General features: G+C 40.2%; 1 protein-coding gene across 7 annotated transcripts in view; it reads right to left on the reverse strand.

The window, feature by feature from the left end:
* Positions 1 to 26,679, reverse strand: part of arm (armadillo) — a 68,690-nt gene that overhangs the window by 35,881 nt on the left and 6,130 nt on the right. For all 7 annotated transcript variants that reach the window (XR_012411751.1, XR_012411749.1, XR_012411750.1 and 4 more), the window contains exon 2: positions 10,924 to 10,983. Coding sequence is in view for 3 of the 7 variants with exons in the window: in XM_073977008.1 (XP_073833109.1) it covers positions 10,924 to 10,954 (31 nt within the window). In the remaining 4 variants the exon portion in view is untranslated. The remainder of the gene's footprint in view (positions 1 to 10,923; positions 10,984 to 26,679) is intronic.

The following is a 26,679-nucleotide window of genomic DNA, read 5'->3' on the forward strand; positions in this document are numbered from 1 at the left end:
ATATGGGTCTTGACATTTCGGGAAAGTCCTACTTTAACACCATTACTTTATGGGCACCTCTCGGATCGGGCCGAAATTTTCACCATAGGTTGTACTTGGGACCCTGATCACAACGATTTCCGGGGGATGTACATACTTCCTGAGATATGGGTCTTGACATTTTACTATTTTTACTTGGACAATATGGGTATCATTTTAAAGCTCGTGGTGAGTACTTTTCTTTGCTATTACGACTTTTGCTTCAGATTACAACAATATATAGTTTCTCCAAAGTTATAAGTTTTCTTTAAGTAGCCGGCCTTCGGCCGGGATTTAAGACTTTCTCCCATGGACAGGAGCAAAAGTGGGCTACGCGAACAAAAGTTTTTCCAAAATTATAAGTTTTCTGGCCTTCGGCCTGGATTTAAGACTTTCTCCTATGTCTTGGGGCTGGATTCCCGGACAGGAGCAAAAGTCGTAAACGCAATCAAAATAACTCACCACGAGCTTTAAAATGATACCCATATTGCCCAAGTAAAAATAGTAAAATGTCAAGACCCATATCTCGGGAAGTATGTACTTCCGCTAGAAAAGATATATATCGTTGTGACCAGGGTTCCAAGGACTACCTATGGTGAAAATTTCAGCCCGATCCGAGAGGTGCCCATAAATAAAGTAATGGTGTTAAAGTAGGACTTTCCCGAAATGTCAAGACCCATATCTCGCGAAGTATGGACTTCCCCCGGGAAATATATATATAGTTATCAGGGTCCCAAGGACTACCTATGGTGAAAATTTCAGCACGATCCGAGAGGTGACCCAAAACGAGACTTAAGCCTCGAGTTCTAGGAATTTGGCTGCTTCGATGGGTTCTTACCACAAAGTTCCTGGAGTTTGTTAAGTACGTTTGGCAGAGCAGTTGAAAAGGTGCAGTGTGTATGGCGGGCCTGTGCCATATGCTGGGCAGATTTTTTGCACATTGTCATTAATCCTTGCCCTATATGAATTTAGACGGCTACACCAACCCGAGCGTACTTTGGTTTATTGAGGAAGCTGACGCACCATAGGGTATGTACTCCGAGGGCCCCATTCTCACGATAGTTGTTTACTGCATCTGCGACTACATCTGTGAGAGTGACATTCAAACTAGGGATAGGTAATGGAAATCAGTAATCGATTTTTCGACTTTTTGATTTTGGTCTAAAACTAAAAATGCGATTTTTCGGTCTTGCGATTATTTCAGTTGTCTTAAAACTCGACTTTTGACTTTTTTATAACCGCAGAAAATTGGTTATAATCGACTATTTGTATTTTCGAGTTTTGTTTTGAAACTGTAAAACAGCCAAAAGTGTAAAACCGCCAAGTCAACAATCTACGGGCAAACTCGAAAAACGATCACAAGATAATCGTTTATGCGATTTTCCCTCCAGACAAAAGTCGACTACGATTTTTAGATTTTTGACTGCAAAAAGTCGATTAATCGATTAACCGAGAGTCGACTTACCTCACCCTAATTCAAACCTGCTTGACATGCTTGCTGATCTAGAGGTTATCTCTGGTAACATTAGACCTCTATTTCTAGATCATGAAGATCCCTCCTGACATTCCTGGTGGGGGGTCATGCCCACTATATGGTGATTGGGATGGATCTCACGGTAACGCCCGAGCAAATACTGCAACGAAAGCATCTCATGTATATGGTCCACTGAAGACATGAGACAACTTTGAATATTATTCCATTGTGTATCGCATACACTCGCGGACCAAACTGGGGCCACATAGCTCACCACAGACCGACCTATCGCGTTATATGTGGTCAATAAGGTTTCTTTATCTGCATCCCAAGTTCTGTCGGCTAGGGACTTGAGGACCTTGTTTCTACTTTTCAGTTTGTCGCAGATAGCTGTAGCATGGGAGGATGACACTATTCCCACCTGCGCCGTCTATGTGGTGAACAGAGTGAACGTAGATTTAGTGGCGGTTAAAAAGGAGTTCAGTCATTCATAGATGTCATCGGGGAAGGTACCTGACGACGGTAGGATAGTGCAATCATCCGCATACGTGTCTCGATGTCTTCTGGAATACAGGAGAGGTAGAGGTTAAACAGTTCCGAAGATATCACCCCACCTTGGGGAATTCCATGTTTCACTCTACTGGGTTTGGACTTCTTGTTCCTGAATTCCACGTACGACTGGCGTTAACACATATAATTAATTATTCAACGTTTCAAGCTTGGCCGGAGGGTTGTCTGCTCAATGTCCTTAAACAACATGGAGTGTCTGACAGTATCAAAGGATTTTGATAAGTCAAGCGCCACCATCACTGTTCTACCACACAGCAGATTCAGGTTGAGTCCTCGACAAATATGTGTGGAGATGGCGTGCATCTGCACGCTGATGATCGGCAACTGAATAGCTATTTCTGACTCTGGGGAGGACTAAGGACTCAAGGGTCTTTGTTATTGGCGTAATCGGTCTCTGTACGATTCACCTTTGCTAGCATCCTCGCCTGAATTCAGTAGCGGAACTACCCTATTCATTTACTCAACTCCCGGCTCGTCCAGTTGTTTCATTACCATGGAGATTCCATCAGGAGGCCCAACACTTTGGGCGATTTAGCGTTCCTCTTCTGATCAAGCAGCGTAACGTCTCAAACATGACTGAGGTCCTATCTTCCTTCTTACCAGGGTTCGAGAGTGACCTAACTGTGGCCCACAATTCAGTTATTACGGCTTCTATGTTGCAACTGTTCATATAATTTAGCCACTTGCTGCGCTTCTGTTTACCTGTCTGTTAACTATCGATAGCCGGACTATCGTTTTGATCATTGTCGTAAAGCTTTATTTATACCGAACTCAGAAGCAATTATGTCTAAAATAATTCGCGACATAAAACCCAAATAACTTGTCTTGGTGGCCGACGTAACCTTTGTTTTATGACAGCAATCCCTCACTTCGGGTATCCGAGCAGCAGATATATGGAGAGCGGCTTCTGAAGTGATGATGTCTCGGAACGTCATTTCTGCATTCCCATGATTGATGAAAGTGTATCGCTCAGAGGTGATGAAATCGGGCAACCTACTGGTGGAGACAATTATGCGGAGACCCAAGAAAAACGATTGTTTGCCAGGTGACGCAATTTGTCAGACCAGGCGACACGATGGTTATGTCTGGTGAACTGTAGTACTCTCCGCTAATTCTTGTAACCGCGTCCTCATTGACCGTGCAAAACGTAGAGCTATCAGTTAACATTATACCCCTCTATTTGTGCTAATGTTGGGCCTTTAACCAGGAGTACAACTATTTACCGGCGGGATACGTTAAGCAACTCTACTTTGGCAGTTCCAAACCAGACTGCTACTTCCACACATTCCATGTGCAATACCACGGCAACGGGTTCTTCCGTATACATGTTTGTATTTGTGTCGTGCTCATTAGTCATTCTAGTTGGTGCCGGCAGAGTTTTTAGAGCTTATGCAGAGTATATCAGGAAGTATGCATATGTCCCAATAAAAATTGTTTCGTTAGGGACAGCAAAGGAGGACAACATGCTGCTACTCCGAGACATGTCGTTAAACCACACTTCTGTGGAAATTTTTGAAATTTTGTGTGGGAGGCTATCCGAACGAGTAGACCGATATTCGAAACTTATCTATGTCTCAATGAAATATTAAATTCGTTATTGTTGTTATCCCCTGCGACCAATTTTATCTTTGAACAAAATATTACGGGGCGCAAACTTTGGACTAGACAGGTTGGCGATGTTCTTTTCTTCAAATCCTACATTTCTTTAAGTTAAGATAAAAACAAACTATTGCCGGTTGTTTGCGCTCGATGGTCTTAACCATGCAAATATACGACGACCGAACGTCCGTCTGTCGGCTCGGCTTGTGGTAGTTGCAAGAAGCACAATTTGTGTATATTAGTAAGCCTTGTCTTTATGTTAAATTAAAGGATCATATGATGGCGAATGGTCCTTAAAATTTTGCAAACGTTTGTAATACATGGATGGTCCATTCCTTCTTTTGTGTTTCCCATGTTAGCGGCGGCGTCGCCTGTGTGTTTTTGTTGAGCTTTTTCTTCTTCTGCCGTTCTTCTGCTTATGCATTCAAGTGGATTTCTACATTCATTCATTGCATCAACACCAAACCGACAAAAAAATATTGGAAATTGAATATTTGCTGTTTTAGCATTTATTACTCTCCTTTTTTCCTGCTACCACTTCAATTTAAATTAATGCATACTCATAAAGCTTTTTAGAAAAAAATGTAATTTGAATTTTAATAACACAATAGAATTACAAGAAATCAAGGGCCTTTGGGAAAAGTATGGGGGGAAAGGGGATGGCAGGTTCGGTGCCAAATTAATGGGAATATTTGTTTTTGTTCATTTTCGTATTTGCAAGTGAATAAAACCTATAGCCTTTGGAACACATATGATGATGTGGTACAGCACAAGTGGTTACAGTATGTAAATTTCCGTGATGATTAAAAAAAGAGCTTTATGAGCTTCGTCGTGCCAACACCATGGAATCAGGGAGCTGTTAACTGGAAGTTAAAAAGTGGGTAAATCATCAGAATAGTTAAAACTATGGAGCCGGAATAAGTGAATTGTGGAGAGAGGTTAAGTCGCTCTCGAACCCTGGAAAGAAGGATGATAGGACCTCAGTCACGTTTGGCGACGTTACGCTGACTGATCCTAAGAGGTGCTCTAGTAACATATTTCAATCGACAGTTTGTCGAGCAAATCCTTGAAGGATAGGGACAAATGAAGGGAACTTTACAATGTAGGATGTTGCCATTGTCATCAGGAATGCTAAATCATCCAAAGCGTTGGGCACTCATGGAATCTCAATGGTAATGCTGAAACAGCTGGATGACCCGGGAGTAGAGTATCTCACTAAAGTTCTCAACCTGTCGCTAGCCACTCACATCGTTCCCGAAATCTAGAAAATGGGCAGGGTGGTCTCGCTACTAAAGGCAGGCAACGGTGAATCGAACAGGCTGACTTCGCTTTTGTAGCCCATAGCAAACACCCTTGAGGCTTTAGTCCTCCCCACCGTCAGCAACAGCTATCTAGTTGCCAATCATCAGCATGGGTTCCGTAAGTAGAACAGCACGACAACAGCAGCGCAGCACGTCATCAAGCAGTGTAAAAGTACAATGATGGTGCCCCGCTTGACTTATCAAAAGCCTTTGATACTGTCACACACTCCACACTATTTGAGGACATCGTGCAGACAACCCTCCAGCCAGGTTTGAAACGTTGGATAATCTATTATATGTGTAGACGCCAGTCGTACGTGGAATTCAGGAACAAGAATCAAAGCCTCATAGAGTGAAACAGGAAATTCCCCAAGGTGGGGTGATATATCCGGAACTGTTTAAACTCTATGTCTCCCGTATTCCGCCCTACTATACACGACATCGAGATCAATACGTATACGGATGATTGTACGATCTTTGCGTTAAGTACCTTTCCCGATGTCATTTGTGAAAGGCTGAACTCCTATCTAACTAATCTTACCACATTTTTCCACACGAGGAATATGCAAATATCCGCCACTATATCTACGCCATTGAGTTGAATGTCGTGGCAGCAGAATTCTGAGCACCAACTACCCCAAGGTCCTAGAGGTAACATTCGACAGCATGTTCATGTCGCATGCCACATCTATCAGTGAAAACTGAAATGTAGGAATAAGGTCCTCAATATCCTTAGCAGGCAGCACTTGGGTGCAGATAAAGAAATTTTGTTGACCACATATAGCGCAATAGGTCGGGCTGTTGAAAGCTATGCGGCGCCACTTTGGAAAGGAAAAATATTCAAACTTGCCAGAATGCCGTCCTAAGAACAGCAACAGGGTGCATCCCTATGTCGTCAGTGGACCATCTGCATGAGGAGGCAAAAATTAATTCTTCCAGTACAGCTTTGATTCAACGGCAGCACTTGGGGTGCAGATAAAGAAACCTTGTTGTGGTAAGCTATGCGGCGCCAGTTTGGTCCCCGAATTTATGTGACACGCAGTGGGATAAGATTCAAATTTGACAGAACGCCGACCTGAGAACAGCAACAGGGTGCCTCCTCAAATCCACAGTGGACCATCTACATGAGGAGGCAAAGATTCTTCCAGTACGACAGCATAATGAGATGCTATCGTTGCAGTTCTTGCTCGGATGTTACCGTGAGAGCCATCCCAATCATCATCTGCTGGCCACCGATACACCCAGGCATATCAAGAAGGATATTAATGCTCTAGAGACGACGGTCCAGCAATATAGGAGAGAACCTCTACATAGATCAACAGACATATCAGGCAGGCTTGAACAGCAATTATTGTGTGAATGCAGTCATCGGAGCACATCCCCCATCTATCGCAGCTGAAGAGCGTCAGCTGCCACTACAAACCAGAGTAGTTTTGGCTCAATTACCCTCGGGATATTGCAGTCGTCTAAATTCCTATTGGACGGGAATCGATCGCACCGTGCAAGACATCTGCCCAGTATGCGGCATGGGCCCGCATGATACTTAGCACCTATTCAACTGCCCCGCCAAGCCTACTCATTTGACTCCAGTGGATCTGTGGTTACATCCCATCGAAGTAGCCAACTTCCTGGAACTGGAGATAGACCCTGAGCCAGATTGAACAGGAGAACGAACATACAAACATAATAATAAAACACTGTTACAACAACAACAACAATGAGATGCTTTCGTTGCAGTTCTGGCTCGGGAGTTACCGTGAGAGCCATCTCAATCCAACGTTACAAGAGAGAATTCCTAAATCGGTTCTCGGAGAACCTCCCCCATCTATCGCAGCTGACGAGTGTTAGCTGTCACGACAAACCAGAGTAGTTTTGACTCAACTACGGTGGGGATATTGGAGTCGCCTGAATTTTTATAGGGCAAGGATCGATGGCACCGTGCAAAACATCTGCCCAGCATGCGGAATGGGCCCGCACAACACACTGCACCTTTACAAATGTCCTACCAAACCTACTCATCTAACTCCAGTGGATCTGTTGTTATACCATATTGAAGCAGTCACATTCCTGGAACTGGAGATAGACGCAGATTAAGTAGAAAAACGAATATATACATATCAAATGATGTTACAACAACAAATGAAACTGTAACAATACCGAAAATTTAGGGAATCCTTAGCCACCTGTTACTGTTAGCCAAATCGCAACAACCGCCACCTCGGTCATTTATACCCTCAGCATTTATGCTAACGAGGGTATATACACTTTCATACGGGCAAAATGTGCCTCATCGAAATAATGATTTTAGACCCCAAGTATGTTTGGACGAAATGTGTTTCAGACAATTTGGAGTCGATTGAGCAATGTCCGTCCGTCTGTCTGGCTGGAGCGCACGATAACTATCGAAGGGATAAACCGATTGGGTTCAAATTTTGGCTCTCGTAATACTTTACACAAACTTAGTTTAAGTTCGAAGATGGGCTATATCGGTCCACTCCTTCCGGTACCTCCCCCACAAAAGTTCGAAAATGTTCGGAAAATTTGTGCGCACGATAACTCTTGAAGGGAGTAATCGATTTGGTCCATACTTTGCCCGTCGTGAAATGTGTACCAGACTTAAATAAGGTTTCAATATGGACTCAATCGGTCCACTCCTTCGGGTACCTCCCACAGGGCCATCTCTCGAATCGCTTTGATTTTTGTTTTAGCAACTTGTATTCACTGCCCTCCATACGAACGTACAAGTTTAATCAGGGGCAAGTCCATACTTCCTGAGAAAATAGCCTGAAAGTTGCAAACAACCCCCATGACACAGTGTCAGGTGGTTGGAGCGCAAGATAACTCTCGAACGGATCTGCCGATTCGGTACAAAATTTGGCCTTAGTAATATTTTGTCCAAACATAATTTAAGTTTGAAGATAAACCATATTCGGTCCACTCCTTCAGGTACCTCCCCCACAAAAGTTCAACAATTTTCGGAAAAATTGTCCGTACGGTAAATCTTGAAGGGAGTGGCCGAATTGGTCTATACACATCCAGATATACCAGATATAGATCAGGCTCAAACATGGACTATATTTGTCCACTCCAACCGGTACCTCCCACAAAATTTTCGGATAAGTTTACTTTAAGACCTGATATCAAATCACTTTGATTTTTGTTAAGGCAATTTGCATTCGCTGCCTTAATTACGATGGTAAAAGTTGTTTAGGGGTAAGTCCATACTTCTTGAGTAAACAGCCCGAAGAGTGTAAAAACCCCCATATGTTGTGGCTGGAGATCCACTTCCATAACGGTCAATGTCGATCCATTCCTTTTGGTATCTCCTCCGCAAAACTTTTGATCTTTAATCCTAATCAACATTTTTGTCGGTTCAAACGCCCAAAATTTGTAAAACCCCTTAAATACATACGTATTTTGGGAAACAATTGTTTCAATATACACAGGCTGAGGGTATATCTCTGTCGGCAAAGATGACTGATACTTTTTTTACTTGTTTTTTTCTGAAGATAGCTACATTCACATAGCTCAGTAGGGTGGATACATGAGAATGCTGACGTGGGGGACATGAAGTTATTGATAAAAAGTCTTCGAAGTCAATCTGGCTGTTAATCGCAGTACCTAGAAATGCATCCCTACTCCAACTTAGAGAGATCGTAACTGGTCACTGCCGTATACGATTTATAACAAGCAAATGGGAGGACAATAGCACTGAGTACTAGAGGCACTGCAAAGACATGTTAGAGTCTAAAACGATTGAGCAAAACAAAAGACACATGCTATTTGGTACCCATGAGATTGCATAACTTTCTTACTTTTCTTCCATAGAAACTGCGCCCCTGAAAGGATACTGCAGGAGACTTTAATGGCTACGGATATGCATAAGTTCGATTAATTTCTTCTCCCTATTTCTTTGTCTGCACTATCAATCGACGCTTGGCACGTTTATCAAAGACAGGATTAGTTTGGTAAATCGATCGAATTGACTTTCGTATCGTCTTGGGGTGCCACCGTGGTGCAATGGTATGCACGCCTTGCACGCTGAATGTCATGGGTTCGATTCCCCGGCCAGTCAACACCAACATTTTCAACGGTGGCAAAATACCCTCAGTAATTATATAATTAATTAGTTGCTAGTGATCTCAATTTTACTTTCTATATTTAATATTAATAAGGCATGTTTTAATGCCATGTTTTGGAGTAGTGACATATCTGCGCTTTGCATAATGTATTCCATTTATTGTTTACATGTAAGGATTCAATTTAAATAACTAAATAGGATTATTTCATATGCACACTGAGTAGTGATGACATACAAATATGTAATATAATGTAATTCATTTTAATTGGCCTGATGGCTTCGAATTATTGTAAAGTTGATTAATAAAATAAAAATAAATAATGTTGGCGACATTTCCTGAGTATTTCAGCCATGTAAAACTTCTCTACAAAAGTGGTGTCTTAAGACACGCCGTTCGGACTCGGCGATAAACAGTGGTCCCATATAATTGAGCTAATATGAATCGGGATGCACTCTTTGACATGAGAGAAGTCTCCCTTGTCCCGTATGGGATGTTTTTTGGAACAATTATTATTATTATTATATTATTATATCGTGTTGGAATTAAACATTAAATCGTTATTACTCTGAGTATTTAATTTAACGTTTTAGGCATTAAAGTTTAATTCCAAATAACAAAGCCTTCGCAGGGAGCTCACAATTCGACCAATAACCAATACATAATTGTAGGCAACTATTCTTCTTGATTCCACCAACAATGCTGCTGTTACTTGCATTAGTGACTTCTAGCCCAAAAGAAGCACAAAATGTAAAGGGTAATGATTTGGTGGTGGTTCCTCAAGTCAGAAGACGAAAAAAAAAATGGGAAGTGTGGGAGAACATCGACGGCCATATGGCAGCGCGTGTTAAGTCTTGAGAAATGGGAGTGTAATACACATTTGTACACACAAACATAAAATGAATAAGTATTGCATTGGAACATGATATTGACGCTTGTTAAGATCGCGTTTGTTGGCAATTTTTGTTGTTTTGTTGCTTCCCTATACTTACAACAACCAACCTACTCACATATGTTTCTGGTTCATACTTGTTTTGTAGGCATATGTTTGGCCTAATGCTGCTGAATGACTGGCTGGGCTGACTCTGCTGATGTGTTGTATATTCCTTCGAGTGCACTTTTTGTAAAAAACGGAAAGGAAAGAAAGAACAAAAATCTCACACATACTACCACAAACCAACCATCAGCAATCATTTGCAATTTCTATAACTCTTAAAAAGACATTTTGTGTGTGCCTTTTTTTGGGACCAATTTTCCATTGGGAAGAAAAGTGAGGAGAGGGGGAAGAGTGAGGGGAGGAAAGTATATGCTGTAGTATAATAAGTAGTTCACCACTTTTTTTCATCTACTTCTTCTGTAGACATTTCTCACATAAAAATGTACATGACTTTTCTGTTGACAAAAAAGAAATTGGTTTGAAATATGCAATCAAGCGTTGACGGGATGACTGGCTGGCTGCTTGTTCAATTTGAAGGGTTCGTCATATGCAAAAATTGTTGATGAGGCACATTTACTTGTTATCCATTCATTAGTTTAATACCCGATGTAGCCATACAAAGAGACATTTATTAAAAAGAATTTCTCATGATTGGGACATAAATGTTTTTCTTTTTTTTTTATATCCATTGTATTTTTTTCACCAATAAAGCGAATACAGATTAACGTTAGTTATGCTAATTGATATTGTAGAGCACAAATTTGCAAGAGTTTACCCTTTCTGAGATGTCTAATTCGACGACTTCACAAAATGTTATCCTTTACTAGATCTCCAAACGCGACTAAATTTTATTGTTTTCCAACTGAGTAGTTTGTATAAATTCATATACTTTTAGGGCTCATATTTAAAAATATGAATCGTTATTTTATTATAATTAATACTTACTTGTACGATTTTGTGTTTGCATGAAACTCATTTTGGTGATTTAGGCGTTGTACACCACACCTGTAAAGAAATAAGAGAGAGAAAAAACACAAAATTAGTAGGGTTGAAATGAATTTTAAACATGTAATTAATTAAATTCAAAATTATAGGCATGTGAATGGTGGGTGTAAACTTTGGGCAAACCGTTAAAATGTCTCAAAAAATCATAATTTTCTATAATGCCTTTGATCAAATATAAATAAGGCGTTTTAACCCCTTTTTTCAAAGGGCGATATTGAAATATTTTGGGGAATGAAATACTGTGAAATAGACACTGTAGGCATTTATAATTGTAAGAATATTAATTAGCTTGAAAGTAAATGACAGGGAGAGACATATCTTATGATATAGCACACGTTATTCCTATCACAGTTTGTAGAATGTTGTACAAGGTGGCGCAAAAGTAATCTTCCGAAGTTTTTTGGCTGTAATTTAAAAAAAAAATAAAAACTTAGATTTATCTTGTGGATTATTTTTATTTGGTCTTTTAATTTTTTTACATCAAGTCGAGAATATGATATCAGATAAATGGCCGCCGCCACATTTTATTGTCATTTGAGCCCTTTTTATGGCATTTTACATCACTTTGGCCAAAACTTCCGGCGATAGGTCCTTACATTCTTGGCGGATATTGTCTTTAAGAGCTGAAAGAGTCTGAGGCTTGTTGACATAAACCCGCGACTTCAAAAAGCACCACAAAAAGTAGTCTGGAGCGCCTCATCACTCATGATTATTTTTGATGAAAAATCATCTTCCTCTTGGTGGTGATTAAGGATGGATTGATCGTATGTTAGACGCGACTGGCGTTTAACAGCTGATGCACCGTCTGGACTTTGTACGGAAACATCTTCAAATCTTGTATCAATATTCACTTTAAAGACCGTCAACTGATACCCATTTGCGTGGCACGTCGTCTGGCCTATGTCGACGGCGCTTCCATGACATCTTCGGCTACAGCAGCAATATTATCTGCAGAACGGATACTCCGGGGTCTGCATGCCTGCCAGCATCTCGTGTTGTGCCAGTGTCTTCGAAGCGAGCAGCTAAACTTCTGCGACGAAATTCACGTTATGCCAAAGTCACCGACCGATTGTTGGTCAAATAAATATTCACCAATATTCCGCGTTCTGGAGCAGTGTAGCGTAACATTGTTTATCAACGTGTATTTCGCATGTACAGGACAAATGTCAAAACAGAACTGACATTAGGGGCCAATCGCAAAAGTTATAGCATTTTCTGATAGGAGGATTACTTTTGCGCCACCTTGTACTTCTACTCAATAATACGACCTTATGTAAGCATGTTAACCCCATCATGGGCCACATAGTCCACCATAATCCACATAACTACCCTTTATTGTGTTTTACAGCTCCATTTGTTAGAATGCAGACTCTACATCTTTAAATACATAATTGTTATTGTTGTAGCAGCATTCAAACCTACGTAGAAGAATAGGTTTGATGCTGGTTTGCAGCGGCTGCCCGAAATTCTAGGGTTTCGGGTCAATTAAGCCATCTTTGACTTGTCCATTCCAACAGGTTCAAAAACATTTTTTTAATGTTTTAGCTTCAGACGGCTTGGGAAGGCAGCTATCTAGCAGGGTGTTAGGATGAGAAATCCAAGACTTTTCATACAAACAGTTACCCGCGTTTTGTCATGGTCGCGACGGTGCAGGAAATCAAGCTCACCAACAACTGCAACTTACAGTGATGTGATGGTTGCAATATACTGAGTAAGGATTGCGCCATTAAATAGATACAGACCTATCTCGCTTTACCATAGCTCTAATGACCCGTACCATTGTATAAATGGGGCAGCAATCATGTGTGGAACTGCCGAGGTAGAGTTGGTGAAGGTATACATCCTGCCGATAAATAACACCTGTACTTCGGGTTATATGCCCATCATGAGTTGTAGCATTCGGTTCTCGGAAATGGCCACAGGCTGCTGGCTGAGCAGATAGCTCTATGTTTTGCACGATCAATGAGGACGTCGCTACCAGAATTAGCGGTTCTCCATAAAACCATCGTGTCACCTGGTATAACAAATGCACCAGGCAACCCGTCGTTTTTCTAGGATCAGACCATATCCCCAATTTCTTTCTTTCATCATCTCTGAACGCCGCACTTTCATCAATTGGCCTAGTTTCAGAAAGTTCACTAATCACCAATTCAGATATCTGCCCAACTTTTCTAATGTTCGGGTAGCAGAAAGTACGTTCCCATGCACCATCACATCTACAGCTGCTCGCCATATACCTGCTGATCGAATACCCGAATTGAGACCGAATTTCCCAGCAGATGTCACGGGATTAGCAAATGAGCATGATGAGCTTCGTTGGAGCCAACTCCAGTAACCCCAGACATAGGGAGCTGACACTGAAGGTCAACAGGTTGGTCCGTGAGCATAAGCAATCTTCCGAAGAACACTGAGCCGGAATAACTGAGTTGTGGGCAACTGTTGAGTCATTTTCGTACCCTGGAAAGAAGAAAGATAAGACCTGGGTCACGTTTGATGACTTTACTCTGACTGATCCCAGGTGGTGCGCGCAAGCTATTTTAAACTACGGTTTGTCGAGCATCCTGAGAGTGACAGGCGTTGCATTAGATTTCTTTCTGCCGAGGAGAAACCACATAATTTACAATGGATGACGTTGCGAACTATTAGTTATCCAAAGCATTGGGCACTGATGGAACCCGAGTGTCGAGAATGTCACCAATGTTCTCAACCTTTCACTCCACGGCAATCCCACGGCAGCGGGTTCTTTCGTACCGGATTGACCCGAAACGATAGTGTATCGGCCAGCGGCTGCCAACCCAGCATCAAACCTGTGCTTCACGTAGGTTTCTATGCTGCTACAACAACCTTTCACTCCAAACTCATCGATGACGAAGTCTGAAAACTTCGTTGCCGAAGTCTGAAACTGTCGAGCGTACCCAAGACCATTGGGGCTTTAACCCTCCCCAGCGTTAGAAATAAATACTCAGTTGCCGATCATCAGTATGGGTTCTGCAAGCAGCACTTCTCGACAGCAGCGCTAAACGCCATCTCCACATTTGTTAGGACTCAACCAAAGCAAGCCGTGCGATAGGACAGTATTGGTGGCGTTCGACTTAGCCAAAGCCTTCGATACTATCATGCACTCCACGCTGTTTAGAGGACATCGACCAGACTACCCTTGGGTCAAGTTTGAAACGATGGATAATCAATTATATGTGTGGACGCCAGTCGTAAATGGAATCAAGAGACAAGAAGTCCAAGCCCCGTATAGTGAAACAGGAAGTGTCTCAAGGTGGGGGGTGATATCTCCGGAACTGTTTAATTTCTACCTCTCCTGTATTCCACTTCCTCCAGACGGCATAGATATCGTAATGTGTGCAAATAAATAATTGTACGATTTTTTCGGATCCTGCCACACCATTCTCCACCTTGACGGCTGAATTGAGGCTCTCCCAGAAGATATTGGTCGATGGAGTCCTGATTCCCACAACTACCAACCCAAAAATAGGGTGTAACGTTCGAAAGCATGTTAAGACGTCTACTCAAGCCACAGCTCTTTGCGATAAGATCAGAAGTAGGTGCTCAAGTCACTGGCCGACAGCACAATGAAACATAGTTAACCTGTTATAAAGCAAGAGGCCGGTCTGTGGTGAACTATGTGGCGCCAGTGTGGTATGCGAATGAATGCGCTACGCGATGGAAGAATATCCGAAGCTGCCGGAATGCCATCTTTAGGGTGCCTCCAGTGCACAATCTTCATGAGGATGCGAAGACTTTACCGGTACATCAGCACAAAAAGATATTGTTTATGCAGTGCCTGCTTGGGTATTACCGCCGTGAGCATCCTTGGAAAGTCACGAGAGATCTTCATGATCTAAAGACAGAGAAAGGTCCAAAAGTACAAGAGATCAACGAGTCTTGGATACAAGGTAGTACAAAGCTACAATGTAAAACCGTTCCCTATTCATCGCAGCAGAAACGAGTGGTTTTAGCCCAGTTAAAATCCGGACGATGCACGCCTCAATTCGTATTGGGCCGAATTGAGGACACGATACCCAACAAGACGGCACGTACGACAAATGCAGAGATTTGGCACGACGATCTCAGTTGCACGGTTTCCAAGACATTCTGCCCATCATCTCCATTTCCAAACGCTGTATCACATGTCTACTTTTCCTGAAGAAATATGACCTACAATTAGCAGTTCGAATAATCACTGGCCTCTGCAATATTAAGATCAATGTTTTGCAGTTTGTAGGGAAACTAAATTGCTGACTACTGCAGGCAATCCGAAAATGAGATGACACAATCCACAGACTGCGAATCAGGGGTAAACATACGCTCCAATCTTTTACAAGTGTCTGCGAAGCAATTTAATTGATGAAAACTAATTCTAAGCCGTACTAGTAGAACATTGATCTCTAAGTAAATGCGAAGAAAACCGATACGACATGCTGATATATGCCAAAGAAGTATGAGCACAGAGAGAGAGAGAGAGAGAGAGACAGAGTCAATTAGTTACCTCCTATAACAACTCCATGCTAAATTTTACATTTGATTGCTCTATGAGCGGTCTAAAAAGGAACTAGTTACTGTAACCCCAAGAATCAACCAGTTTCCGATACCGAACTAGTTCATCTTGCTATCGAAATATTCTTATAATATCTACTTTCGCTAATATTTCTTTCAACACTTTCCAGGTTGAACGCAATGGACCAAAAGTTCTCCGAGGGGGATAGCTGGCGCCTTGCGAAATATTACCGCTGCCTTAGTTAGCCCCCTTTATTTTTTATCTAAGAATTCCTCTCCTATCTCTTCTGATCACCATATTATACATATGGAAAATATCCCAATGATAACCTTCATGAGGTTAGCAAGTGCTAGCTTCCACTAAACTGGCTTAGCTCTCCTATCAGGACAACTAAAACCGTTGAATACCTTTACATTCGGTAGGACATTTGGCTAAAGCTCTTAAAATAGTTCCATCAGTTTTACTCTTTCTTTCCTGGTCAGGTCCGTAAATAACAAACCTTTCAAAGTGTTAAACAGATTGTTATTTCCAGACCTGAGCATTAACCATAATATAATTGTTAGTGAATTTTGAACATGAAGGACCGTTCCTAGAATGTTCATATGTTCTAGGAAGTTGTTAACTGAGATCTTAGGTAAATTTTTGTAGTTCTTTTTATTCTTTAATTTTGACCAGAATCGGAGAAAAAAGTATAAAAATCGAATATTTTCTAAAGTTTTTTGCTATTTTCACCTTTAAGAACAGTTCGTAGTGGGCTCTGCTGTTCCACAAAGTTGTATATTGATATATCCGCTACATTATTGTGGTTGAATATTTTCTTGAATTTTGAATGGTTTAATTTATATGGAGTAGAAACCGAAAAAAAAAATAAAAATTGCATTTCTTTTGCTATTTTGGCGTTTAAGAACCATTTCTACAGGGTTCGTATGTTCCAGAAAGTTGTTTATTGAGATCTAAGGTACATTTTTGTAGTTGGTTGTTTGATTCAATATTGATCGGTTTGATATCTGTAGGCCAAAACCTTAACGATTTTGACCTTGAAGATAAGGTTGAATGGATTTTATGTCTTAACAATTATTATTCTTTAAGATGAGAGCTACAACTTTGTCTCCACGAGTAAACCAAAAGCCTTAGCGATTTAGAAGATATGAGCCTGACAAAATGGTCCTTTTTGACATCAAGGCCTCAGGTCTTTGGGTCCAAAACCGCGAAATTCGAAGTAACAGGGAAAAACGCCGAGACACGTGTCTTCTTATTTTTCGTCTTCCATTACGCTGCGGTCTCAGAATGCGGTTAATTTTCCATGACACAAAAAATTACACACAGTGTTATTATATGGACGCTATACATCATGGCCGTGGTGCTATTTATATTGTCCAGACATCAATTAGCAGATTCGATCACTGTTGACTCCTACCCGATGGTTTTGTTAAAAAATGGTGCAAACTTTAAATTGGAAATTTATAAATTTGTGTTATTTATTTATCATTGGAAATAACAATTATTCATTCAACGGAAGACATACCGCTGAAAACGGATATACGATTTTCTACAATCGAAACTAAGACAATTTTTATTGAATTAAAAAACTATTTCGTTACTCATTATACCATAATTAAGAAATACAACTTCCCCAGATACAAATCATATTTCATACGTGCCATGAATAAATATATTGTATTATGTTCCCCCCAAAACAAAAATATAGCTGATTTGCTCCCCCCAAAATGGATGTTGATATCGTTAAACGAAACACCTTTATTTAGATTCGAACGAACATCAACAAAATTCCCTTAAAAATGTATGTAATTCCTTTCAATATCAACAGCAACTACGTATTGTTCTCAAGATGGGTATTTACGTTTGTCATCATTTTCAGAGAACATTCATTATTGAATCATTCTTTATGCAGAACATGTGTTTTATTTCGTCACAAATGTGTTATATCTTGCCGCCCGCCCTTCTTGTTATTGTTGTTTGTTATTATTGCTGGCTGTGTTGTTTTGTGATTGTATCACACGATCCGTTAATCCCTAAAAGTAGTACTACCTGGGTTTGCGGTATGTCGTATTTTTTTTTAATTGTAAAATGATGTTCTAAAATACGTAGTAGGGGATGAATTGCGGAGGAGGGAGTATGTGCTGGTTGGTGTTTGTCCATATTGTGATTTCTAAGAATTGGTGTTTTTATGTCCATTGCCTACATTGTGGCTTCCTTATTTATTTCCTTAACATTATTCACAGAATTAATACCTTTGCCAAGAAGGAGGATTATAATTACTTATGCTATGCCATTGGTTATTATAAGAGTTAATATGTTTTTCCCGCGGAAACTCAATGACATATGAAATATTGCGTATATGTTTATAACATATACACCCCTTTCCAAAGAAATTATTCACGTTTTCTATTTATTTTTGGATATTTGTTTGAAAGTAGAAAAAATAAGAAAATATACATACATTTGTATCCAAATGTCAAATAGTTGACTCACAATTGGGTCAAATATGTTTAAAATATATATTAAATCAGACAATCAGTAGTGCGATTCTCACATTTTTTGAGTTACCGACAAAAATCGGTAAAATTATAACGCAAAATTATGAATGAAAAGTTCAAATAAAAGTTGGCAACACTCTTGCTATCGGTAGAACTTTACGACTACTATTTATTCGTCGCTAACTTACCTACAAACATTGTTAATTACCTAAATTATAAGCATTTTAATTAAAAAATGAGTTAGAGAATCGCACTACAGGCCTTCGTATGGAAATAACCTATCAGTACAAAGATATATTTTCATTATATTCGAATATGCTCGACTACAAATTGTTGGTAAAAGAATCTAAAATGTAAATTCAGCATCAAAAAATCATATCTCACTTGTCGATCGCTCTTGAGGTGCGCATAATGACAAATAGTTGTCAGTGTTAGAGTAAAAGGACAGTCTGTCTGATGTTCTTTCTTGACGAGACCTATAGCCGAACACTTTCTTCTATGAGCATGAGACATTTTGTTTGCAAATCAACTTTATTACGAATATTCGCTGTGAGGCCCATTTCTGTCTTAATGGGTATGTAAACAAGGAAAGTATCCGCATTTAGGTTAAGAGCAACCTAAAGAGATTCAAAAGGTGTCACTTCATCCAGAAAAAAAACAACGGTTTCGTGTGGTTTGTCCGCTGGAAGAACCATCAGCCCATATTTCTTCAACAAGACGAGGCTTCTTCCCCACATGACATCAATCAATGGATTTATTAAGAGTAAGAACACGATGAGCAGACAACTTCAAGATTTTTGGACGGTGGATTGGCCACTAATATCGTGTGATATCACACCGTTAGACTTTTTCCTTTGGGGATATGTGAACTGCAGACAACCCCGCTTGGACCAAAAAATCACGTAAGTCATTCGTCAACTCTACCGACAGACCGTCTGAGACGTGGGATGCGGCCAACCTCTGATAGACATAAACCAAAAAAAATAAATGCCAAATAATGTTCTTTTAAATGACAAACAGTTCCCATTTAATTAGAATTTTGCTTTTTTTATTTAAAAAGGTTAGAAACCTGGTACGGCCAATCGTGACCTACGGGTGTCTTGTCTGGTGGCTCTGGCGAATCAATCTCCAGCAACATAGACAAAGTGCAAAGAGTAGAATCAATTCTGATAACCGGCGCTTATAAAAGTATGCCCCAAAAGAAGCTCTGAATGAAATACTGAACTTCTGAAATTTTGGAGTTACAGCAACTGTGGAGCTGGATGAGCCGGGAACCGAGTATTTCACCAATGTTCTCATCAAACTGTCGCTAGCCACCCACATCGTTCCCAAAGTCTGGAAAATGCCAAGGCTGCTCCCGCTCCTGAAGCCTGGCAGAGATTTCGCTTTTGTAGTATGTAGCAAAGACCCTTGAGGCTTTAATATCCCAAAGCGTCAGAAATAGCTGTCCAGTTGCCGATCATCAACATGGGTTCCGTAACCAGAGAAGCACAACAAGAGCTCTTCTCGCCATCCCCACACATATTATTCGACCACACAACCAGAGTAAGCCATATGATAGAAAAGTAGTGGTGGCGCTTGTCTTATCAAAAGCCTTTGATATTGTAAAACACTCCACGCTGCTTGAGGACATCGAGCAAACAAGTTTCAAACGTTAGATAATTAATTATATGTGTGGACATAGGAGGAATTCAGGTGCAGGAAGTCCAAGCCCGTAGATGAAAAATGAGAGTTCTACAAGGTGGGGCGATATCTACGAAACTTTTTAACCTCTCCTGTAATACCACCGCACCCATACGGAATTGAGGTCCTAACGTATGCGGATGATTGTGCAATCTTGGCGTCCCTGATGTTATTTGTGAAAGGCTGAACACTCATATTTGACTGATCTTACCACCGCTTTTCCACACGAAGAATACGGAATTGAGGTCCTAACGTATGCGGATGATTGTGCAATCTTGGCGTCAGGTACCTTCTCTGATGTCATTTGTGAAAGGCTGAACACTCATATTTGACTGATCTTACCACCTTTTTCCACACGAAGAATATGTAAATATCCGCCAATAAATCGACGGCCACTCTGTTCACCGTATGGACGACAGAGGTGAGAACAGAGTTGAATGTCATGGTCGATAGCAGAATTCCAACCACAAACTACCCTAAAATTGTAGGGGTGGTCATACTCGATAGCATGTTCAGTCGTTCGCGTATGCCGCAGCTATCTGCGACAAGCTGAGATATAGGAACAATGTCCTAAAGTCCATACCCGGCAACACTTGGGGTGCAGATAAAAAAAAAAACCTTGTTGACCACATATAAAGCGATACGTCGGTCTGCAGTAAGTTTTGTGGCGTCAGTATGTTCCGCGAATATAAGTGCAACTCGATGGGAAAAATTTTAAACCCTTTCAGAATACCGTTCTGATAACTTCAACAGGGTTATTCCTCATGTCTTCAGTGGAAAATGTACATGAAAAGACAAAGATTCTTTCAATAATGCAACATAATGCCATGCATTCGTCGCAGTACTTGCTTGGGGTTTACCGTTACAGCCATCCCAGTCACAATATGGTGGATAGGACGCCACCAAGGCATGTCAGGAGTGTTCTTCATTATCTAGAAATAAAGGTCCAAAATTACAAGAGAGTACCCTTAGATCAGGAAGCATATCAAGAAGCCACTGTCACAGATGCAGTCGCAGATGCCATAAACAACAATCGGTGTGAATGCAGTACTAGAGGTACATAGTCTAACTATCGAAGCGTCAGCTGCCACGAGAAATCAGAGTAGTTTTGGCTCAACAACACTCGGGATGCTACAGCCGTCTGAATTCCTATAAGCCAGGAAAGATGACGCAGTGCAAAACTTCTGCCCAATGTGGAGCACAGGTCCGCCCGACACACTACAACTGACCTGCCAAACCTGCTCAAATAACTCCAGTAAGTCTGTAGTCACATCACATCGAAGCAGCCGCATTCCTACAACTGCAGATAAACCCAGAACCAGATAAAGTGGAAAAACGAACATGTATACATATAAAATACTGTTACAACAACAACCTGTCATTATGGTTACACGCTTTTCCAATTTAAACACGATCCGAGAAGTGGCCTAAAACGGGATTAAATGGCAAAAGTGTTGGTCGACGTAGGATTTTTAGAACTTTTTGGAGCTTTTGCATGGAAGACCACTATAAAAATATTTTGTTTTAATCAGAATCTCAAGGACTACCTGCGATGAAAATTTCAAAAAAAAAATCCTCGAACAGCCTCCCTTGAAGGTGGTACAGGTATTATTATTATCATTTCGTTGACTCCATTCATTTTAATTGATCACCGTAGGATTTTTTTTTACAGTTTTTAGGCCATTAGTCTGGAAGCATGGATCTGCTCAGGAAAAACATTATATCGCTGTAAACACAAGGCCACAAGGTGTACCTACGGTAAAAGTGGTCCTCGAACAGGCGGGAATTGCACATTAGGCGTTGTCCGATATAGAACTTCTCGGAACTTGATGCACATACGTTTGGAAGAAATTTTGCGATGTGCAAAGACTCTGCCAAATCGGATACTCAATTCGTAGGTGCTGATCCGCCATATTAGTTCGTGTCGGCAGAGTTTTTGGACCATTATCTTAAGAAGTATTGACTTTCTCCGGAAAAAAAAATGTGTACCATCGTAAAAGGGGCCGCGAGGACAACAACTTGTTGGAAAAAAGACAATGCGTTCCGAGAGCTGATCGTAAACTGCACTTTTGCGAATCAATAATTCAAAGAAAGCTAATAAATGGGCGGGAGGTACCGGAGGGAGTGACCGATATATAGCCCATATTCAAACCTAATTTGTGTATGGTGGAAATATTTCGATATGGAAAGTATAGACTATAGTGCGCACCATTTTAGCGAAAAAAATGAACTGTTGTGGGGGAGGTACCAGGAGTGGTCCGATGTGGTCAATCTTAGAAATTTAGGAACAACTCTAGTTTAGTAAAAACTCTCCGATTTTTTTGAAAATTTTTTCCATAAGAGCCATATCTCTGGATCCAGGAAAGGTATTACAACAGATAGCACCATTTTGGAAAGTTCAAAGTGTGAGCTACAATCTGGCTTACATTAATTGGGACCCCATAATGGACCTATTTTCGACTTTTTGAGGGTTTTATGGAAAAATCCGGGTCCAAAAATCAGTTTTTGGGTTATATCACCTGACCACTTGAAACTAACCCCATCATGTGACCACTTGTTAGATAATTATATCCATAAGCTTTCCAATGATACATTTTGTAGCAATCGGTTCAGTAGAGCCGGCTCTAACCCGGGTTTTGTACCCGGACTTTCGGGTCCAATAATCGGTTCCCCCAAGAAAACTATACATTTCCGTGATCAGCGCAACAATATCTACCTGTGGAAAAATTTCAGAAAAATCGGAGAGTTTTTACTAAACTAGAGTTAAGCCGAAATTTATCTATGTTTGGACAAATACTTATTTTGGACCAAATAGGTTGGTTCGTTCGGGAATTGTCATACGCAACAGCCAGTCAACAGACCACAAGACTCAAAATTGTCCGCAACTGTAGTGATAATCTCTAACTCATTTTTGGAGTTACCGACAAAAATCGGTAACATTAAAACGCAAAATTATGAATGAAAAATTCAAATAATAGTTGACAACACTGTTGCTATCGGTAGAACTTTAAGTATAGTACACATTGACAAGCAAAACTGACAGTCATCGAGGTCTATTTCGTGAATATCAAAGCCTAACTGAAAAATTTCTTTTGTAATCTCTAAATAATACCGTAAATATTGTATTTCAAACGTTTTTAGCTAAATAGAAGTTGTTATTTGCCGGAAAATTGTCCTAAAAGTACGTTGACTGTCAGTTTTGACTGTTAAGAGCAGTACACATTGTCAGTTTTGTAGAGTTGGGTCATCTAGTTCCTAGTTCCTGGTACTAGTTCCAAAGCGTATGAGTAACATCATTAAATATAACGTGTGATAGTAAGTATACGCAGTTTGTTCAAAGAAAAAAGGTGGGCCATTGGAACTGCGAAGTGAACGAGATAGTTCCATATAGTTCCTTTGGCACAACTCTACAGTTTTGAATGTCGATATTTTGCAGTTATCGATAACTGTCCAACCGTCCAGCAACCACAAAATTTTTTTGGTTGCATGATGAATGACAAAAATGAACGACCACACTAGCAAGCAACAACAAAGCTGTCATTCAAAACTGACAATGTGTACCCAGCTTAAGAATTTTAATTTTAACGATTTTTGTCGGTAACTCAAAAAATGAGTTCGATAAGGTACATCGTTTGGCCAGGCTGATGTTATGATAATCGATATTGTTCTGGGAAAACCCCACTACTAGGTGAAGGTGAATGCCCTATATTCAACAATAAACATCATTCCGTTAAACAAATAAAATTATTAATGCCACCGCCCACCGTTGCATTATTTTCATTGCCACTAAAATGGAGGCAAACAAAAGCTGCAGAAATGGGGATAGGACGGTATGTTTGCAGAACTTCATTTTTTTAACACAATTCAATTCAAATCTAAGCAAATAAAACACCATCAAAATAAACAAATATAAAAACAGCAACAACAACAACAAATCAACACAAAACAAATGAGCAAATAAAACAAAACATAACGAGCGAACGAACGAGACACGGGCAGACAGACAGACAAATAAATAAACAAACAAATCATTAGTCATTCCCTAAACATTTCCGTTTATGTTGGAACTACGTACGACGACGCGGCATTGGTTGATTTGTATGGAGGAACGGAATAATGTGCATATATAGCACGCTTACACACACACTCCTCCATGTAATATATATACAAAGGGGTATATATAGAATATATAGCACATACAATAATAACTAAAACTAGCTTTTTTTACACACAAAACATAAAATGAAATGGAGAAACACAGACACAAAGGAAAGTACAAGCCGCCGTCAGTGTTTTGAAACCCCCAGACACAGAGAGCTCCAACAAACAAACGCACAAATACATTACATACAAATTAATCACACAACAACACTACTGTGGAACTGTGGAGGAATGAAGAACGAACACCAGCCACCGGGCAAACCCAACCAGCCTTGTTAGTTAGGTAGTTAAGCAGGCGGCAGTAAAGTTCGAATGGAAAAATGCAGGTTGTTTTATTTTTTTGCTCACTGTTTACACCATTTTATTGCACCCGCCACAAACACACCTACACAAATATTTAGTAAAATATTACAATTTTTTGCAATCACCTTTTTTGTTTGTTTTTTTGTTTGCTTTAATCGCAATAAATGAATAAATAAATAAAATGTAACTGGCAAATGTGTAAAATTATGTTTATATTCTTTTTCGCACAGTATTTTCTTTTTCTATGTTGTAATTCTTTAGTTTTAGATAATCTGTTAAAATATGTTCTTGATAAATTTCTTGTATTTTTTCTTATTATTTTTTTTAGCGGACAACACAATAAAACGCAGCCATTACACGATGAAAGCCGAAACGTAACAGTGAGTGGTATACAGAAATGAAATGGTATGTAGCTGCCTCAAAATGCTGCTCTCATTTTCAACCCATGGCAGCAGAGACGTTGGCAGAACCGAAGAACATCCCAGCAAACCAAACTGAGAGAACAAGTCTCGTTTAGCGGCATCTCTTGAATCGGTCTGAAATTTTTACCATAGGTAGTCCTTGGGACTTTGATCACAACGATATATAGTTTCCCCGGTGGAAGTCCAAGCTTTCCGACTTTTTAACTTTTATCATCATTATTAAACTATGCAATATGGGTACCGTTTTAAAGCTCATGAAAAGGAGTTTCTAATTTGAAACGGTAATTCAATTTTCTAATAATAAAATGACAAAAAATTGGTGTTATTACGTTATTACGGCCGGGGATTTACCGATTTCTCCAAAGTACAAAAGTGAGCTACGCAAATAAAAATTTCTTTTAAATTGTAAGTTTTGTTTAAGTAGCCGGCCTTCGTTCGGGGATATAAGACTTTCTCCCATGGACAAGTGCAAAAGTCGGCTACGCGAACAAAAATTTCTTGCAAATTGTAAGTTTTTTCGAAGTTGTCGGTCTTCGGCCGGGGATTTAAGACTTTCTCCCATGGACACGTTCAAAAGTCGGCTACGCAACCAAAAATTTCTTCTAAAATTTTTTCTTTAAACCTCGTTAGCTTCAACGTGTTTTTACCTATATCTATACATTTACGTGGTCTGAACTTCCACGCAAATTAACTTTAGCCAAATTTCTGAGCTTTGTCAAAAAACCTTTGCTTCAAGGAAACTAAATTTTTTTGACTTCCACTCATATACCGATGGCTAGATGGAAACAGGAGCAGGCGTTTACAGCGATAACCTCAAATTACGGCTCTCATACAGTTTGAATGAAAATTGTAGTGTCGTTTTCCGAGATCTTCTGAGATCTTTGCAATCAAAAAAGCAGCAGAGTTGAAAAGTAACATAAAAAGGGACATAGCTGAACCGGAGGCCATATATGTTGTTTTTGTAACAGCATAGAATCCTACGTAGAAGCATAGGTTTGATGCTGGGTTGGCAGCCCCTGGCCGAAACACTATGGTTTCAGGTCAATACGGTACGAACAACAACAAAAATTTGAGCAAACAATGTTGTCATTGTGTGAATTCACAATATCAAGTCTGCAGCGATTATGGATTGTAAGAGCACCTTGTGTTGGGTCCCGAGTCATTACAACATCGAAGGAAAGGAAATTGTGTGTTGCGGATCGTAGTCAACCGATATTGAAGTCGACAACTCGATCAAGTCACCCTTGTGCCAATTCATGCGGCAATAGGAACAAAGATATTAAGAAAATACTACCCATATTTGGCACCACGAACCTAGCTGTAAGGTATCCAAGGCAATGTGGTCCCCACGGTAGGAATAATCACGGGTTACTGCAGAATAAGATTAATGTCCTGCAAATTGGAAAGAGACGATACTGCTGCTGACTGCTGCAGGTTATGCGAAGATGAAGAGAAAACAGAAGCATTAGAACGGGTATTATGTCGCTTTGAAATTCCACGATACGGAGACTGCGAATTATGGGTAAACACACGATCCAATCTCTGACAACCTTCCTCCAAACCGAGTGAACAAGTAACCTTCTTCTTGCCAAGAGTCTAAAATGACTTCAGCGGTATTTGCCCTACGACATACCTTAATTGGTCCATATGACCAAAACAGGCTGCCAATGAAAGCAATGAAGATAACTTTAACCTGTTTTGGTCATATGGAGCAATTAAGGTATGTCATAGGGCAAATACCGCCTTGGACCCCAAACACACAATTTCAAAAGTAAAGCACAAAGGAGACTCTGTTAAGGTATGGCGTTGTATGAGTGCTTCCGGTGTAGGAAATCGTGTCTTTATCGAAGGAATTAAGGTTAAGATGTATTATTTAAACATTCTGAAAGGATAATTTTATATTTTATCATGGGTGAACGCACGATCCAATCTCTGACAACCTTCTTCCAAACCGAGTGAACAAGTAACCTTCTTCTTGCCAAGGGTCTAAAATGGCTTCAGCGGTATTTGCCCTATGACATACCTTAATTAGTCCATATGACCAAAACAGGCTGCCAATGAAAGCAATGAAGACAACTTTAACCTATTTTGGTCATATGGACCAATTAAGTCATAGGGC

This window comes from Musca autumnalis, unplaced genomic scaffold (assembly GCF_047663935.1).
Source record: "Musca autumnalis isolate F117 unplaced genomic scaffold, ASM4766393v1 scaffold_3, whole genome shotgun sequence".
NCBI lineage: Eukaryota > Metazoa > Arthropoda > Insecta > Diptera > Muscidae > Musca > Musca autumnalis.